Source organism: Trachymyrmex cornetzi, unplaced genomic scaffold (genome assembly GCF_001594075.2).
Source record: "Trachymyrmex cornetzi isolate Tcor2-1 unplaced genomic scaffold, Tcor1.1 scaffold153, whole genome shotgun sequence".
Lineage (NCBI taxonomy): Eukaryota > Metazoa > Arthropoda > Insecta > Hymenoptera > Formicidae > Trachymyrmex > Trachymyrmex cornetzi.
Genome location: NW_017296124.1, coordinates 1 through 20,452, shown reverse-complemented (window position 1 = coordinate 20,452; position 20,452 = coordinate 1). Strand labels below are relative to the sequence as shown.

General features: G+C 36.4%; 1 protein-coding gene across 1 annotated transcript; it reads right to left on the bottom strand.

The window, feature by feature from the left end:
- Positions 1-15,347: 15,347 nt before the first annotated feature.
- LOC108758171 (DEAD-box ATP-dependent RNA helicase 20) lies at positions 15,348-18,263 on the bottom strand (the record flags this gene model as incomplete). Its single annotated transcript, XM_018502978.1, has 2 exons — positions 15,348-17,401; positions 17,790-18,263. Coding segments are annotated over 2 exons (2,112 nt in total), but the record flags the coding sequence as incomplete, so codon positions are not given.
- Between the last annotated feature and the right edge of the window lie 2,189 nt (positions 18,264-20,452).

Below are 20,452 nucleotides of genomic sequence, written 5' to 3'. Positions count from 1 at the left end.
TATGTAAATCAATATGGCGACATTATGTTAGATGCTCATTGGTCCAGCAGTCTTATGTTATGCTTATGCTCTGTTATGCATTTCATGTGTGAAAGCCCTTACTCTGGCTGTGGTCTCATTACACATGCAGCATCGCGTTGACCGTACCCCAGAGATGCCAATTCTATTAAGGCCGCAGCACACACTCTTGCATAAAGGTGCGATTTCACACTGGCGCTAGACGCTCATTTTCAGCGTCAAAACAGGTCACGTGATCAAAATTGACGCTTGGTATTCGTCAATTTTGATCATGTGACCTGTTTTGACGCTGAAAATGAGCGTTGAGCGTCAGCGTGAAAAGGCACCTTAACGCATAATGCATAATACATAAAGGAATCAACCAATCAATATTCTTCTTTTCCATGGAATGGGAGAAAAGGAAAGATTCTGATTAGTTGATTCGCTTATGCACTATGCGTTATACGTTATGCAAAAGTGTGTGCTGCGGCCTTTAAGGTATATCCACACAACTTGCATAGCCGCATAAACGTATGCATAAAGAAAATTATCCAATCACATTTTATGTACGACTTTAAAAGAGAACTGCAATTGGATAATTTTCTTTATGTATATGTTTATGCGGCTATGCAAGTTGTGTGGATATAGCGGGGAGCACAGACTCTTGCATAACGCATAACATATGAGGCATAAGAAATTGAACCAACCAGAGTTCTCTATTACATGGAAGGGAAAGAAACGGAGAACTTCGATTGGTACATATTCTTATGCATTACGTGTTATGCGTTATGCAAGAGTCTGTGCTCCCCGCTTTACGGTTTACGACATCGCGACTAGCGCCATCGGTCGGCGGCCTGGCGCAATCGGTAGCACACACAAAAGCACAAGTTTGTGTACATGTGACTCTGGTAGCAGAAGCCAGCCAACTCGCTCTGTCCTCGACGCACTACGTTCTCTCCTTGTTCGCCTTTGGCGCGCTGAGAGCAAATGAGACAGCGAAAGAGAATCTGAGAGAGAGAATCCTTCTCGCTGACTCGCTGTTGTGTCGTATAGAGCCGTAGCTCGTTTCACCGAATGAAGCGTCAAGCGACCGAAATGTTTTCTCGGGCGATCGGCGTGTATCAAGAGGCATAGAGGACATTTTAGATATATATATTACACACATACACACACATATATATATATATATAATTATGTGTGTGTGTATTACTTTATCTACCATTTTATATTTTCAAATAATAAAATGTTATTTATTAATTGTAAACTTATATGTAGATTTTTAAAAAATGTCAATTTTTGATAGTTCAAATAATTATACACTTTTGAGCGATTCATATCGTACTATATTTTTATTAGTCCAAAGGGTCAACTAAAAAAATTCTACGGATTTTTGCTTGAACATTAAATTAAAAAATTTGAGAATTTTTTATTCGAAGTAGTCATTTTTTGCGAATTTTTCCAATAAAATTTCTTTGAAGCATTGTAACTAATTGAAAATAAAATATTTATTTGATTCATATTTATCTGTCTTTGTCCGACTTCGAGGTATAAATTTTACACGTTTTGAGCTAAAAAATACGTATTCAGCCCAGAGATATAGCGTGACAAAATTGCAGGGTTTCACAGATCTTGGTGTGGCTGGGAAGATAACAAAAAGTAACAATGACGTGCTAGGGAATAAATCAATTTTCACATTGTCATTCTGTGTTGGCTCGAATAGGCATTATTTAATTGTATTGAAAAACTAGATCTTTTCTAGAATTTTTGGCATATGTAAATTCTGAAATATTCTAAGACTTCTCATTGTATAATTTCCGAATCTTATAAATTCTAAAGTTTATTTTTTTTTTAATAGAAAAATCTTCAATAAAATTTGTTTAAGAATATCGAGAGATTATGAGAATTTTTTCTGGGATAGATTTGCGTAGAGATAAAAATTTCCGAAAAAAAAACTAGAAATTTTGCAGAAACCTGTAAAAATCAATTTAAAACCTGAAAGTTTTTTACTCGGATATGTATTTGAATATTTGACGTTATATTTTATTGTTCTAGAATTCAGTTTTTGTATTCATCGAAAAGTTGTAAATAATTCAAATATATTACAGTATTAGGTATGGGAATAAGTTTCCGCCCATTAGAGAGATGTCGTTAGTAGCACTGCTTGTGTGTTTGATAAAACAGCAATACATGTATTTGAAAGGTGTGTGTTCAAGTTTTTGAGCCCAGTAGTTGATATTCGTTCGAAGCGATTTGTATGAACTAAGCTTTGAAACAAAAACAATAGAAATGGGACAATAGGCACGATAAGCTGATTCTGCTACGTGACAACGCTATGTCACACGTTGCAAAACCAGTCAAAAAATACTTGGAAGGAGTGAAGTGGGAAATTCTGCCCCACCCGCCGTATTCACCGGACATTGCTCCATCAGATTTCCATTTATTCCGGTCCATGCTGTCGGTCCTTTCTGGAGAGCGATTCAATTCTTATGAAGATATCAAAAAATGGCTTGATAAATGGACCGCTTCAAAAGAACCAAATTTTTTCCTTCGAGAAATCTGTTTATTACCTGAAAGATGGAGGAAAGTTGTCGCTTCTGATGGAGCGTACTTTGAATGAACTTACTTTGTATTGTTTTGTTTAAATAAATACATCTTTTTCATTAAAAAAGGGCGGAAACTTATTCCCATACCCTACAATAACTATGTGATAACAGCCATGGATATTCTTAGATCCAATCTCGAAAAGATATAAATTCATTAAGCAACGTAAACGTTTCGGTTACGAGAGAGAGAGAGAGGGGGGGAGGGAGGGATAAGAGAGAGAGAGAGAGATAAAGTTATAAAGACAAAAGATATCAGTTAAACCGAAATGACGTAAATATTAAATGTCTTAACGACGAATAAAAGAAAAATGGATATATTTAAAAAAAATCAATTTTATTTAAAAAAAAAACAGTTTTTATCGTAAAAATTTAGATTTCTATTCGATGTTTTTACTCCGGACTAAAAAAGCTTGTTTTTTCATCTGAACGCCCGCGGGAGTATGGGATCGAATGAAATGCACGCATTTTACTATTGCATTCATTTATTTTCTTATGTTTCTACTGTAATACTGTAATACCATACAAGAAATGCACTTTAATGAAACCTACAGAAGAGAATCTGAATATAAAGTTAGACGCTTATTATCGTCCGGCGGCATTTCGCTCTCGTAATCGTAATATACATAATAAATGTGTGCTTTTTTCTTCTCTTCAACAAACGCAAACATATTTCCATTAATTATTTTATTTCCCTTTTTTTTTTGATCGATATAAGCGATTCGTACAACGCGATTCGACAATCAACTCTCGCTTCCCAATCATTCACGCATTCAGACGCACACAATCACGCAACACCATTCACCACTCACCGTTCTGAAATATGTCATGGTAGAAAAATTAAAAAGAAAAAGCCACTTTTTCGCGTTACCTCTCTTTGGTCGTGAAAAAGAAATTAATCGAACGGTACTGCGGTTAAAAACAGCGGCTAACCATCGGGAAATTTTGTCTCCTCGTATTCCGTTCGCGTTTTCTTCTTTTTTTTTTTACTTTTACGCTCTTTACATATATTGCAAAGTGTTATCAAAACATATAAAAATTCACGCCCGGTATGAAATCGTTACGATTCGCACGGTGTAATTAATTAATTTCTCTTTTCTCTCTACGTTTGTATATAATGATATCATCCTCGTAGTGAGTTTGATTGTATCAAGCAAAGTAGCAGGACCGCTTCAAGATGGAAGGAATGAATTTATGATTGGCAAACCATGCTGTTGGTTTACAATGTTTTTGCAAGAATCAAGCATTCTGCAGGAATTATGAAATTCACTTGGTTCCTTAATCTCCCTAAAATTAGCGCCAGAAGATTGGAAGCTTGATTTGAATTTTTTTCCATTCCATCTAAAGGACAGAATCTTGTAATTCAAAATGAATTCTAGTCCTTCCTTGTATTTACAGGTACATTTTTACAAGGTTTTAATTTTTTTTTTTTTTTTTGGAGTGTCTCCTCGCGAGAATATATTATTAAGTATTTCGTAACTTTCTATTAATTCTGCTAGTCTGCTGCCATAAAACAGCATGCAGATTTTATTAAATATGATTGGCATATATTTTGACTAGATATTATATAAAATCATTGTTTAACATCACTAACAGGATCTTTCATTAGATAGGCAGCCTTGTTTTAAAGTCTAAACTCGTTGAAGTCAGCGAGGATCCGAGAACTTTGATGTATTTATATGCAAACTTAAGAAAAGAATGAACGGTGAAGTTATGCCAATTATCGCATAAAAATAAAAGAGAAAAAATGAAACGAAAAAGATGAAAGAGAAAAGAAAACGAAAAAAATATATTATAGAATAATAAAAATCGTAATACTAATAATAAACATACTCGAAGAATACTAAACAACTACGAAAGTCGTGAATTTCGAAATTCTTCATGGACAACTTTACGATCGTTTTTCGTGCTGTTAACGAGATTTATCGTCAATAGTTGCAGGCATTTAGTCAGAAACGACCAAGGAGTGGCTTTTGAAAATTATATAAATATATAATTTTTACATAAAAATATGTTTATATATATATATATATATGTATATATGCAACATTTAAGATCTTACATTTTTTCCACTCTATTTGCGCGTTCTATTTAGAGCGCAAAAAAAAGGACTTGCGTCAATGACATAACCACGCGAATTTTCGATAAAATTATATTTGTTCTTCATGAATAATTCAGACATGGAAAGTTTAGTGACAATTGTATACCTCGAAGGCCATTGGCACGTAAAAAACGTAAGACCTTCGCAGGAAGCAAATTTTCGAATCGATCAATCACAGTCGAAAATTTCAAACCCTTCCAAGATTCTAATTTCTAAACTCAAAGAATCTAAATAATATTTGATCGGCCGATTCTATCGCTTCCCTGTCTCTTCTGTGCCACTGGCTCAGCTTTTTCGCGATCCGTCAGCGTGAAACATGACGCCGGTCGATTACATCGGCAGCTTAAGAAATTACACGTTTCGATGTCTGCACATTATCGCACCTGGTGAAACGAGGCTTTCGGTATTCGCAACGTGTCGCAGGACATTCTCGTACAGACATTATAGCGGAAACCGTTAGTCGCGTTAAGCCGTAATCACACTAGCGATTGGATCGCGATTACTTTTCAACCAATCGGAGCAAAGCAATCGTCGATTGGTCGAGAGGTAATCGCCAGCCGCCAATCACAGAGCAGTCACCAATTGCTTCGGTCCGATTGGTCGAGAAATAATCGTCAGCCGCCAATCGCAAAGCAGTCACCGATTTCTTTGCTCTGATTGGTCGAAAAGTGATCGCCAGTCGCAATCGCAACCCGATCGGCAATCTCTAGTCTGATACGGGCTTTAGCCTCACAAAAGCGACGTTGGAGCGTACGTTGGGAGTCCCCTTTTCTCCCGCATTCCCGCGCGTACACATCTTTCTTTTTCTCCGCACGCAGCATATTCAGCCGCACGAATTCGCGACTCGCGCGATGCGACAGGCGAAGCACGCGCACGCGCACACGCACACACACGCGGCACACGCATACGCACACATTATACACACACGCATACACGCGTACGAGTCAACGGATTCGGAAATATAAGATAACGAAAGGGAAAAGAAAAAGAAAAATTAATTAATCGCTACAGATCACACTTTTTGTAGTTCATCGTTCATCAAACATTCGAATTAGAACGAACACCGCATTCCCGGCGCACGCTTAGCTCCCTGAAACTCCGGAATAGCTACGTTCGCTCGTGAACAATCCGCATATTTCGAGATTAAATCTTACACAATTCGACTCCAGAAATCAGATGGCTTTATCTGTGCCCGCGCCAAGGTGCGCCAGAAAATGCAGGCTGATTGACGCGCTATACCATACTGTTGTTGAAGGATTCACCCGTCGAAGGACCACAAAAAAAAAGAAAAAAAACAGCAAATGAAGCAGGTTTTTCCGACCAGCACCTGTTCCGAGGTGCACCGGCAAAGAGGATTAATAATCGCGATACTTTTTGAGAGCAACAGGTTACATCTTCGGCACATACTTTATTATTTTTTTTTTTATTCTCCACCTCGCTTATCTCGCGGCGGTTCGATTCGATTATCTTATGTGGCTCGTTTTTCTCAGTTCGGCGGCCTTTACGTTTTAGTCGCTCGCTAATTACTAGAACAACATAGGGTAAGGTGGTGCAATTTCAAACATGGTACAACTCTGAACAAAATAAGATTTGAATTCAATTCTCAAAATTCAACCTTGATCTTTTCCTGTTTAGTACTTTTAGTACCATAGTCGCCATCTTCTTGTCAGAGATCCCCATCAAAATTGTGTATCTTGTAGTTAAAGTCTTATATCAATAAAAGTAGCGGCATTTCTTTTGTCTTTTAGCGAATGCTGACAATTGCGTTTTTCTATTGGCTATTTCGATCGCCACCATAGACCTAATAGGTCTATCATTTAATAAACACTTAATAATTTTTTAATATGATACGATTATTTGGTCCAACGTTTATTAAGCGGACTTTTGCATTACTTTTATTATAGAGCTTTACTTGTTTTCTAAAAAAAAAGGAAGTCATCAAGTTAGTACTACGTCAATACTTTCATTTTTTATAATATACAATTTTGACAGACAACTGATCTGCAAGGTAACTTTGGTAAAAAATTGATTCGTTTTGGATCGTATATTAAACTCTTCACTGCTATTAAGTTCAAATTAAAGTTATAATTAGAGAGCTTTTATGTCTCGAAAAACAGAGAAAACATCATGTCACCTAATCTAATCCGTTTTGAGACAGATTAGTGTAAACAGGGACGTATCGAATATTTAGTCCGTATCAATTTCATGCGCATATTAACCGATTCATGTCTATTTCTACCATCTAAATCAACTTTAATCTTGGTTTAATTTGCTCTTTATTCTTTTTTAGAACTAGAAAAAGATAAAAAGTAAATTAAACCAAGATTAAAGTTAACCTACATTGGTAGAAATGGACGTTAATGGTGTAAATAGGACTAATGAGCTACCAGTTGAAAAATCGGATTCAAATTTTATTTCGTTCAGAATTGTACCATGTTCGAGATTGTATCATTTTATCCTATTGCGAGTTCAGACGGGACGCGGGTATAAACGAACGTAAAATCGAAACGCTGAAAGTGGGCTGAACAACTCGATCGTTCGTCCATTAGTCCGTTGGGTTTCGCACAATGACGGGGATCGAAACGGCCGTGATTGCCGTTCACCAAGCTTACAAAATGCCCTACAACTTAAGCGGCTTTATGTATTAAGTTAAAAAATATTATCTGTTGGATTGTAAAAGTACGTTTTAAAGTAAATGTACTACATTGCAGTCTCTTCCAAGACTTTAGGACTGTTTTCAAACGGATATAATCTATATTCACGTGTGAGGAAATCCATTCTTTCTCTCGAATCTTGAATGAGAATTCCCTTCATTTGGATTTCATTAATTTTCATGAGTTTTTATCATCGATATATTTAATACAATGAATTTGATTCACACGTTTTTTTTAACTCATCGCTATATGCACGTAGAAAATTGCTGAACACTTCGGACTTAAATACTGTTTCGCTAACGAATATTAAAGGAGAGAGTAGGGGCATTTTTTCTAAATAAAACATTTAAAATGTTTGGAATTATACACATAGTGCATTACCTTGTAATGCGTTCCCTTCTTAGAACACCCTAGACGCAAATGAAGATTCCATATAATACGAGAAACATATTCCTACGGAGATATAAGATAACTTCGAAAAAAGAAAGGAAGAATCTTATAGTCTCTATACGACTATAAAGTATTTGAAGATCGCAAATATCTTTTTAACAAAGTGGATAATATGAACAATCGAAACTAATAATAACAATACGACCATTTGGGACGGAAAATCACACGAAACGTTTAAATAAACTATTAACAGTATTTCGTCGTTATACAACACAGCGCATGTGTGCGGTCGGTGATAAAAAGATCGCAACATTTTTCCCCCTTTAACAATTATAAGCGAATGGATGATCTGACGATTCTCGTTAGGTTCTTCTTTACGTTTATTCCGACACCGTTAAGACCGCAAGTCTATGCAACTGCCGATTTTGGTGCACGGTGAGGCTGATTGAAAGAAAAAAAAATATCGCAACCCTTTCGTCGTTGATCGACACATGTCTAGGTGAGATACGAAGGGGTGAGAGGGAGGGGGGGAGGGTTATTAAATTCATATACGAGCTGGCGAGATTCAGTCTTTGTGTGTAAAAAAGAATAGCTTCTATAATATTACGATATTTATGATATTTATGCTTGCGATTAATTAAAATGTTTATTTACGTGATATCACAGTGTTCATCACGAAGAAGAAGAAAAGAAGTAGAAGAGGATATTCCCCTGAACTGCGATTGTATACTGATTCTGTTTCATCGTAGGACAGTCGATTACCGATTCTCGGCTCTATGGTAGGGGGTTCGTCGATCACTGATGTTACACCAATTCAATGGGTAGTTCTGAATAAGATGTGAGCAATCAAGAAAAATTCAAACAACATAGCGATTTAATCTGCTATCCCACAATGCTCGAATTCATAACTCAAATCCAGTTCTGATTTAAACGGAAACGAAACGAAAAATTCAACGAACAGAAAACATAAATCGCATTGCATATCAGCAAAATATATGGGATTATATTTAAATCCTGAGATTATCTATATTAAATTATTTTGGAATACACTCGATGATGATTGTGGAGAATAATTTCAATCTCAAAATATAAACGCGTATATTTTATTAATACATGCAAGACTAAGTTAAAATTCCACTAACTTAACCGCTTGAATGTATAACTTAAATTTAAATTAACAGTGCGATTGCTAAAAGACTAAATATTAAATATCAAGAATAATATTTACTATGATAATGTGTAGGATAAACATTGTAGTCGCAAGCACCAAACATTCACAGAATTGTGATCGCACGAAGATATGATAAGAAACTGTCTTGAAGAACTTCTTGGCCCTTTCCTTTTAATAAAAGCCACTTTTTATTTGATATTATCATTACACTTCAAAAAATGTATATAAATTAACTGTTATAACCCACTTTAACCCTTTAATTAAATTGAAAATTTTCATCGTAAAGATTTAATAAATCTTACTTCACAATTTTTATTTGGAATACAATTGCAGTTAATAAAAATATATGCGAACGCTCTAACTCAATAATAGTTAATTAATAATTATTTATTAGATTGCATAAAAAGTATTTCTGAGAATTTGGAGATCTAAAAGGATTTGACCATTTCCTTGCTCGGAAAACTGAAAAATTTTGAAACAGTGATATATCGCTTGGTATAAATGTTGATTGTTATTTATATTGTTAACAAAATGATGCGTATATTATTCAACAATGTCAATATTATTAATCTTATAGCAGAATTTGAAATGATGTAGGACTATGTTACCGGTCTCAAATATGTGTTAAGTAATTTGAAACTTACTGTGACGAATCCCTGTCTTCCCTGTCCATACATAGCTACGATTTTAAGTGGTGTGATAAGCTTCGATCATTTGGAAGCCAGGGTCTTGCACCCACATATTGAAACTGTAGTGCACATCGATTAACCTTATAGTAATGTTATCGTCTTGTTATCTTTTCATTGGAAAAAACTTTTTACACAGTCTAATCAGATATATCAACTATAGCCCATCGTTATATTGTATTCTAGGAAAGTGAGAGAAAAGTGCGCTCGGTGTCGTTTCCCTTTTCTTTCCTGTTAGCTAAATAGATATCAACGACCCTGCATTAAGCATCATTAAGACCCGATGACTGATACCGCGTATAAAACTGATGAGATACATCCCTTACTTTAATCATGATGCATAATAGGTAGAGCTAGAAATATGCTACGTCTTACATATCACAGAGCTACGCGTACACCCGCTATCTACATTGTTATTTCATTAAAAGTGCTATTTTATTTAAAGACAAGCAGGAAGAAAGGAAAAGAAAAAATATTTAAAAAATTTTTAAATACTTCATAGTATAATCATAAAATAACATTAAATATAACATTAAATATATTACATAATAATATACAATATAATTATATAAAATATAAATATATAAATTATATAATTAAATTATATAAATTATATAACATATTATATAAAAATATAATCAAAATAATTATTATGCAGCATGTTGTAAAATAACTTTTTAGAACAAAATAAAATAAAGATAGCATCTTATAAAATATAAGTCAATAATGATTGTTCCAATATTGATGATGGTCTTTTATCAATTAAACATTAGCTAATTAATTAATAGTCGATTAATTTTATATTAAATTAAATTGTATTATTTCTTTTCGATCACCCCGAAATTGTCGCAATTTGATAGCGGGCATACGCAATGCGCGAGAGTATTCAGTATTTTTTCATGCTCGCAACACATACGTTTTTCCTATTATTATATCACTATTCGTCGAACGCAGTCAGATTGACAAAGTAGGCGCGTCGAGCTCAATATTCGTCGATCAAAAATCCTAGAATCCAAGGATCCTTCAATTCGAAGATTCAGTGATCAAAGAAATCGAAGCAAACAAATCTCTTCCAGGGATAAAACCACATAACGTGTCCTTTTCAGAAGCACCTTTTTGAGGAGGGAGAACTGAAGAACAAGCATTAAAATATGAAATCTTCCACAGTTGTTAAGTACTTATGTTCTGCAACAAGAAGTAAGATTTTAAGAATCCAAAAAATGAAGAGGTTCTAAAGCAATTTTAATCGCATTCCTAAAGCTTAAAATCTCCTATAATTCCAAAAAGATGCCAGACTCAAGATGAAATCTCAAACTTCCGAAGTCATTAAATTCCAAGGTGTCGCAGCTCGAAACTTTTGTTCTGAAACTCTGAGAGCTTTGAAATTCCTGTAAGAATTTCGTTCGGATAATTTTCGGTATCAAAATACTGATACTTTTCAGTTCCAGATCTTCGAGGAATTAAGGAATCTTAATAAAACTTATAAGATTTGGAGCGCTAAGAGATCCAGCAACTTTAACAATCCTGTGTTTTTACTTTGTTCTTAAGATCCATCCGCTAAACATCAAGAACAAAACTGAGATATCAGCAATCCAGGTATATGAACCTTCAAAGATGCAAGGATCCAAGAACACGAGCATCCCGATCCAGGAACCACGAATATATTCCACTTCGTTGAACATTATTGACTATCGTTCTTTTTTTTCGTAAAAAACACCGGAGATTTTACGACAATTAACGATGTCCGAAATCAATCCACGGATCATATTCGAGTACGTGTACCTAGAGTACGCGAATCTAAACGAGTCGACTGGGATTTTTCTGCAAATTGAGACTTTCGCGTCCCAGCATTTCGTACACTGTGTGTGCATGACGAGTTGTTAATTATTTTATAAAAGCGAGTCGCGAGTGAATAATCGCCACGCGGCAACAATTAACAATCATTAATTAATAGCGTTCCTGCGCGAGAGCGTTCCTACATTTATTTACCGATATCGATTCTCTGGCCTGTTCAGAAAGTTTAAATAAAAAGAGCGAAATCTTTAACTGATTGTGTATTGAGAGATTAGTAGAAATATTCAGAATAAAATGAAACTTAAAGAAACCGAAAGTTTAAAGATAAGATAATTAATAATAGTTATTAAAACGGTATGATTAGCTACAGTTTATTATTACGAAAAGTTAATGAAATAAATGCTCTTTTAAGAAATTAATGAAATCTTATACCAGCTGCCTTTCTTCCTGACTGAGACCAGAGAATTATCTTCTTCTCTTTTTCTTTCATTTTTTAAAAATCTCTGTCTCTTTCTATTTCCTTCTCGACAATTACATGATATACGGTGGTATGTGCAGAGTAATCTGGAGGCTCGCAAAATTGCTACACGCTGCTAATAAAATATATCACATGCCCCAACAGCGTGCGCCAATCTCGTTAGTTTAATAATTATTAATCGGGCATGCTGATCAAAAAACGTCCTCCGGTACCACAAAGGGTTGCTTCAGAATACAACAATATGTTATATCCTTAATTCATTATGCGTAAGATGATTCAGCTTTCAACCAGTATCGTCTGACTCCGCGAAACAATAGGTTCTTCAGGTTGAATTACAAATTCGAACATTTCAGCTTGTTTTTGTCCAAGGACGAAAAAGATTTACACTCAAAAATTCAAAACAGAAAGAACAAAAGTTTTAGAATTAGAACGTCTAATCTTAGGACTCAAAAATCCTGAATTCTGAAGAACGTAATGCTCCAAGAAACGTAAGCTCGAAACTTAAAATTCTTTAAGTCCATCCAATCATAAAGTCAAGTAAGGAAAACGAAGTAAGTTACTGGTTGAAGGATGAAGCATTAGCAAAAAGTAGCATAAACATTATTGTTCGGAGTGATAGGTGACGCGGCGCAGTAATTTGGTTGCTTGTAACTAAAATAGCAGGTACAACTGAATTTGGAGATTAGTTTCGATGGCGGCCATCCTGCGCGAACGGTGCGCAGAGACAAGACCACTCAGTGGCCAATTGCATAAACATCAAACAACAATGTATCATATAATCATTCGTTGGTTCAACAACAAATCACTTTCGATATATATATAAAAATAAGGTATCAAACTTTGCATCGAGGTACACAGCCATCATGACTACGTGCTTAATTTACGTTGTCCTCTAAAAGCCATCTGCATGTCTTCAAGGATCCGGCGTTCAAACCCCGCCAAAGATCTCTGGATTCTGAACTTCGACCGAAGTTGAAGAAGTTAAATACTCTTAATATTTGCACCCAAAAATTGGAATTCACGAACTTAGGTTAGAAGGACGAAGGATGTATTAAAGTTTAAGAATGTATAGCGGTATCCGGGAAAAGGGTCTCTATAAAGTAGAATATATTTTAGAATATGTTCTATATATAGAGAAAAGTCTCTATATTAGAATGTATTTCGAAATATATGAGAAGAATTTCACAAAATGTATTAGAATATCTAAGTCTTGAATTAGAATTTTAGGGCACAAGAATCTTCTGGAGTGAAGAACTCCGAAGAAAATCAATGTTCTGAAAATTTTTAGAAGCTACAGTTAAAATATGTCATTCGAGTCCTATGTAACAATATTTAAGACTCGAAACATTCAAGGTCAGAGTTCTGTGGATTCAGAGATTCTATAAGTTCCAGATATCCGAGAGCCATTGATGATTCAGACTTTTAAGAATCCAGAGACCTCAAAGCTCGTTTGAATTTTTATAAGATCATCGGAGCATGAGATACTTATTTTTAACGCTACGATTAGTTGTATCGGGGAGAGAGAGAGAGAGAGAGAGAGAGAAAGAGAGAAATAGAGTGCCCAAGATTGGTTTAGTTCCTGCAAGTGAAGCTGTTTTATAGATAAATAGACATTCTTAGCTTGTTCTAGTTTGTCTTTCTCTCTCTGTCTTATTTCTTTGCTTTGTTTCTCTCTTTTTCTTTTGTAATTTCCCGTTCCCGAAACAAAGGGCACGACAATTTGTTCGTTATGCCGGGGCACATAAAAAACGGCTTAATTTTTATGCAAAAGGCCTTACAAATTTCCTTCCTATTAGAGCATATCGCGCGTTTTTACTTCCTGGGTATTTCTTCTGCGTATGTGTAATCACGCGAACTATATATAAATAAATTATAAATTAGTAGATCTGATATATAGTCTTAATCCACCCCCTTCTATATGTTTCGTGCATTTCGGAAAAAAGCATTATAATGTTGCTACAATAATACTCGCATAAGAGGATTATTATTTATTCTCAGTTATAGAGTAGAGGGATTCGTGAACCATCAACGCGATGGTTAACATCTAGGATCGATATTATAACGTGTACGCTCATTGTTAACGTTGCTAATACTACATATAGAATTTGAAAAACTGGAATGTGCTGATCAATGCATTTCTTAATTAATGCATTAATTATTTCTGCCAATTTAACAATTTAAATCCATTTAATTCGTCAAGCTTCTTAAGCAAAAAAGAGAATACAACAAAAAATATATGTTTATATACATGCCATAAATAAAATAATTAGTATAGAATCTCATGTGATTCACATAAATAAACAATTTAGTACATACATTTATAAATTAATAACTTTTTCAATTTAATAATTTTTATATTTTTTTTATATATTTTTTTTATGCTTTTTTATAATTCGATATCAAATCGAAAAAAATGCCAAATTTTTGGAAGTGAGGTTTGAAAGTTTGCCTATATAATTGCGGCAATTATTTTATAATTTAATACAATAACAAAAGCAAGGACGCATCCTATCTCTACTCAATCTCGAGTTTCTTGTGCGCTTCCAAATTTTGGCAGTGACGCGAGTTATCATGCGTCTTAATATCTCAACATCGAACTCAAATTGTTAAATCGACTGGGCACTATTCCAGAAAAAATAAATGAAAAAGAAAATGAGAATAAGTATTACATTAAAAATAGTATGATAGACTGCCGACATTAAAGTGTCGGTGTTAACGGGAAATAAAAAATCAAGGTTGTTATCAGTCAAACAAAAAGCACATTTTTATACTCGAATCTTTTCGAGTTGTAAAAAAAATCTTCATAATTTCTTTTATTAACAAAGTTAATTTCTTCTTAGAAGGTGCTAAAATTTCCAAAGCAAAAATCCTGAGATTGCAATTGTTTGAAGTGCTGTGCGCGAATGTAACTCAGAAAATATAGCAAATTACAAAATAAAACTTTGCTTCTAAGCTGTGTTCGGAGAGCCCGCTTTATAGCAGTCTTTATATGTACAATCTTATCCACGTGCCAAGGGTGTACTGGCTCAAAAAGATCCAAAACCATGAGTTTAGAGCATCAATTTCTTATCAAGCAAACATTCTCATCAATAATGTTGATCACTAAGAGATTATATCGTGTTCGTGCTTGAACACAGATTTGTGTAAAGGTAAAATCATTGAAAAGTAAAATCATTCAAAGATTGATCTTCATATGTACATTTTTATGCGCGCATTTCATTTTATCACATTCAAGAGTGTGATCAAATCTGTGTTGTAAAAGTAAAAACTTGCGTTTTACTCAGGGTTGGTAAAGACTAATGTTTTTTTTAAGAATAAAACATATTGTGTTTCTTCTTGAATATGTTTTTAATGCTTCAAATATGCTTTAAACAGTACTATAAAAAAAACATATTTAAAACATATTAAAAACATTAATTAAGCATGTTTTAAACTGTTTAAAACACGTTTAAAACATGTTTTTTATCAACCCTGGTTTTACTACGTTCTTGCCTAGAGCGTGAAATTTTTTAATTTAAAAAATTCCACACTCTTGCATACAGTTCTTAATGCTCGCAACTTGCACGCGACTTGCTTACATGTACATATTAATTACAATAGTGAATGCCTTTTAACAAGATGAAGGAGTAGGATTGTAGATATAAAGATCACTCATCAGCGCTGTTGCATAATTCCATCCTTACTTTACGTTCATGAACGGTAAAGATAGAGTGACACAATAGTAATAATAGCGTGCTTTCAGAACGCAGCCTAAATTTATCGTTATCGACAGTCTATCATAATAAATTGGATCCATTATCCAACGTAGGAGCAATCGAATAAAGCCCGATAGGCGGGACATACTTACTTTTCATTTAGCCCGTACCCCGATGGTCTTGCATCGTGGGAGGCGTCACTGCTGCACCGGCGTGGGTGGATACGGATAGCCGTACGGCGGCACCGCTTGAAACTGGCCGTAGCCCATCGATTGATACGCGCAGGCACCAGCGTTGGGCGGCGGTCGATTGGTCTGGAAAAACTTGTTGTTCACAAGATTCTGGATCCCGGAGTCCGCGTGTCCACCAGACGGCATCATGAACGGCGGCGGCATTGAGTAAACATTGGGCCCGCTCTGATTGCCGCTGAAGCCGTTCTGCCGATTTTGGAAACGATTACCCTGGTATCCAGTCCTGCCTTGGTATCTGGGCGCGCTGGTAGCCTGATGCGTAGGTTGACATGTGTTGTTAGTCGCCTGGTAGCTGTTCTGATAGCCAGTAATGGATTGTCGTTGCTGGTGCTGCTGCTGATAGGAATGTTGTGGTTGGTAATTGTTCTGCCGATTGACTTGATAGCCATTGTTGCGCTGATGACCACGTGCCACGGTTTTATCCTGAACCATTTGACTGTGATGTCCATGCTGTTGTTGATTCGCCTGCAACATATGCTGCCAGTTGTTTATCGTCGGGCTAATGTTGTTTCTAGGACTTCCGTGAGAAATGTTGTCCTTGTTGCTTCGTACGTGACTCCATCGTTGCCGTCCCTTGCCGTATTGGTTCCTGACAGAATTCGCCATGTCCGCCAATTGTGGGTTTATAGCTTGACCGGCCTCCTCTAGCACTGCGATCAGCTCCTTCGCCTGTCTCGCATTATTCGGTGTGAAGTAAGCATAGGCAGTGCCTGCGCTCTGGCAGCGACCGGTTCTGCCGATCCTGTGGATGTAGTCCTCGGAGCTGTTGGGGTAATCAAAGTTGATAACGTACTTTACGTCCTCGACATCCAAGCCGCGTGCTGCTACATCTGTCGCGACCAAGATCATAGTCTTCCCGTTGCGAAATTCCGATAGAACGTAATCGCGCTCCGGCTGCGATTTGTCGCCGTGGATTGAGATTGCTGACCAGCCTTCCCGTTTAATCGTCTTCGTTATGTCGTCCACCTTCTTTTTCGTCTCCACGAAAATGATCATCTTGCTGCCGCGTTCGGTCCCAATTTCGCGCAACAATTGCGATAGTTTCATTTCCTTCTCATGTTCTTGGCAGATCTCGACAATCTGCCGAATGTTGTGATTAGCCGCCAAAGTCAAGGACCCGATATTAATCTGGATATAATCACTGAGAAAGTCCTCGGCGAGGGCTTGCACTTCTTTGGGCCAAGTGGCGGACCACATGAGAACTTGCCGATCAGGTCGAATCTGCTCGATGATTTTGCGTATCTGTGGTTCGAAACCCATATCCAGCATTCGATCAGCCTCATCCAAAACCAAATATGTGCACCTGCGCAGATTCGTGGTACCTTTCTCGAGGAAATCGATCAGTCTACCAGGTGTTGCGATACAGATCTCCACACCACGTTCAAGATCACGGGCTTGAGGCCCCTTCGGCGAGCCGCCGAAGATGCAGGTATTGCGAATGCATGAGGATGAGCCGAAATCACGTGCAACAGTTTGAATTTGTTGAGCCAATTCGCGCGTGGGAGCGAGAATTAGAACAATTGGTCCGTCACCTCGACTGAGGCGAGGCTGATGATTGATGTGCACTGTCGCCGGAAGGATATACTGAAATGAAAGAAACAATGACAATAAACAAATATGCATCTAAAAAATGTGCATTTGTTAAAATATCTGATATTCTGATTATTTACATTGGGTGCATTCATAACGATAATTGCTCACTGAGCGCTCAGTGATTCCTGCACTCTTTGAACTAATGCACACGGTACAACAAGTTGAAGTGAAACAAGTATACGTTTGTTTCACTTCAATTTATTGCACCATGTGTATCAGTTTAGAGAATGTAAAAATAAAGAACAGACCTAAAGTTTTCTATCTACATCTTTCTTGATTAATTAACCGATTAAGTAACCGATTCTGAATAGTTTTACTCAAATTATGTTATACGAATTTTTACAATTTAATTAATTCAATTAATTGAGATTGTACTTACAGCCAAAGTTTTCCCCGAACCAGTTTGAGCAATTCCGACTAAATCTCGTCCGCTGAGTGCAATTGGCCAGCCCTGAGCTTGAATTGCAGTGGGTTCGGCGAAACCTTGCTTCCTGATCTCTTCCATCACGTAATCTGGAAAGTTGCTCTCTTCGAAGGCTTGAATGGGAGAAGGCGTATTATTGCCTTTAACAGTAATCTCCTTGCCCGCATGATACTTGCTGATTTCGTCAGATGTTCGATTCAAGATGTTAACGTGAGGAACGTACAAATTCTTCGTTATCTTGGGCAAATTTGCCAAATCCCAACTAGGCTTCTTCAGTAAATCGCCCGGAGTCTTTTTGTGATTTTGTTGCTTCTTTGTGCCAAACTCTTTTTGACTCTGCTGCTGACTGTTCCAATAAGTTCCACCAACTCCTCCATTACGGTTGCCATGATCTCGATTTCCTCTAGATCTGTAACTAAGAATTGAAACCTTCGTCAAAAAACAATACATAAAAAAGATCTTTTTAGATTAACTTATGATTTAAATCATTTCTCGTACAAGTATCTTTTTATTTGTTCAACTGATTAACACTGGTTCTACAACTCGGGATGTGCTATAAAATATAAGTTGTAGACGTAAGTAACGCACAACCTTTGGCGTATGACGTACGACTTATTACCGTTTCTTGGAGACACGACAATAAGTTGTACGTCATACATGAAAGCTTGTGCGTTACTTACGTCTGCAACTTAAGTCTAAGTAAAGGGTCCTCTACATAGAAGTCGTAGACTCTCGATTGGAATTGGTCAGTTTCCTACGACTTAAGACTCCACGACCGTCTACGACTTCTATGTAGAGGACCCTTAAGTGTTACGACAATACTTGTGCTCACAATCAGATCCTGACTGCAGGTTTGTCTTAAGTCATGATGTAATAAGAAAGGTGAATCAATGCGCATAACGGCAAAGAGCCGAGATCTCGACCAATCAGAGATTAGGCAATTCGTCTGGCGCGAGTTATCGCATCATACGACGATGCGACTGACTACTCCGTTGGCCATTTGGAATCAGATAAATTACTCAAACTCTGATTGGCTGACATACCCCCCGCTCCTTTCAGTCTACTACATCCACCGGAATGGTTCACTTTTCTTATTACATCATATCTTAAGTAATGCCCAGTGATACTCCAAATTTGTATGTAATACTATCAGCAGTTTACCCCTCGAAAAAAAGTTACATGATCATTATCTTGACCTAAAAATTCAAAAAAATTCCCTGAATCCAAGATATTAATCATGTAACTTTTTTCTTAGAACGGAAACGTGAAAAGTTAAAAATTTTTGTATGTATTTTTTATTGTGTGTTCATACATACATACATAACAATTTTCACTTTTCACGTTTCCGCTTTAGAGAAAAAGTTATATGATACCCAAGGGATCAATCATGTAACTTTTTTCCCTAGAAAAACGTGAAAATTGTTTGTATAATGTGCATATGTACACTTATGGACTAAAAGGTTGCAAAGCTAAGCGATTGGTTCTTACTTATGGATTCATAAGTAAAAAACCAATCGCTTAATGAGTAGGCTGCATTCTGAAACCCATTAAAAAAAACCTTTTAGTTCATGAGCGTACATACATACAAATATACATAAAAATATTCAAATATACATACAAATACCTATACATAAAAATATATACAAATATACATAAAAATTTTCACTTTTCACGTTTTCGTTTTCTAGAGAAAAAGTTACATGATCGATACCCTGGGGGTCGATTGTGTATCTTAAAACGAGATGAAAATTATAAACATGGGCAAAATTCACTAGGTGTTGACCAATGAAATATTCTAGTGAATTTGCTCATTTTTGTAATTTTTATTTCGTTCTAAAATACATAATTGACTCCCTGATAAAATTCCATGAATATCGCTGATTTTTAAAGATAAAAACTCTCTAAAAATTCTAAGTCGCGCAATCGGGTGGCACCCAGTTGGACACGGCTCAATTGGACACGAGCCACTCACAGCGCTTGAGACTACAAAGCTCCTAAGCACCGGTCGCTGTGATTGGTGGTGTCCAATGGAGCCGTGATCGATCGCGATCACCCCCGCGCAATCTAGCAATTGCGAACGCATATTCATTCATAGTGGTTTTATAAAAGGAGCGGATGGGGTATAAATGCTAAGGAATTGAAAGAGGGGGGAAACGAGGGGAGGTTCGAGAAGGAAATAATTAGGAAGGAGAGGGACGGACGAAGGCAATGGGAAGAATGTAGATCAAGGTCTGCGAGGTATAATGAAAGGTATAAGGAATTGGATACAGGGAGTAGAGGGCCCAATTATTTAAGGGAGGAAAATCTAGGTAGGCTGGGAATAGGTGAAGGCGTGCGAGGATTGTTAAGGCCATTCTACATTGGTCGTACCGTAGCGTCGGAAGCGTCGTAAGTATCATACGACTTTAAAATTGAAACATTGGATTAGCTGAAGCAACAAGTTTGTGACTTGCGACGTTTACGATACGACCAATGTAGAATGGCCTTTAGACTTAGATGCGGTAACATGGAGGAAGGAAATAAGTATTGGATAGAAAAAGAAATGAAAGGATGTATATTTTGTGGAAGAGAGGCGGATCGTATGGAACACTATGTTGAAGAATGTCAAAGGACAAGTA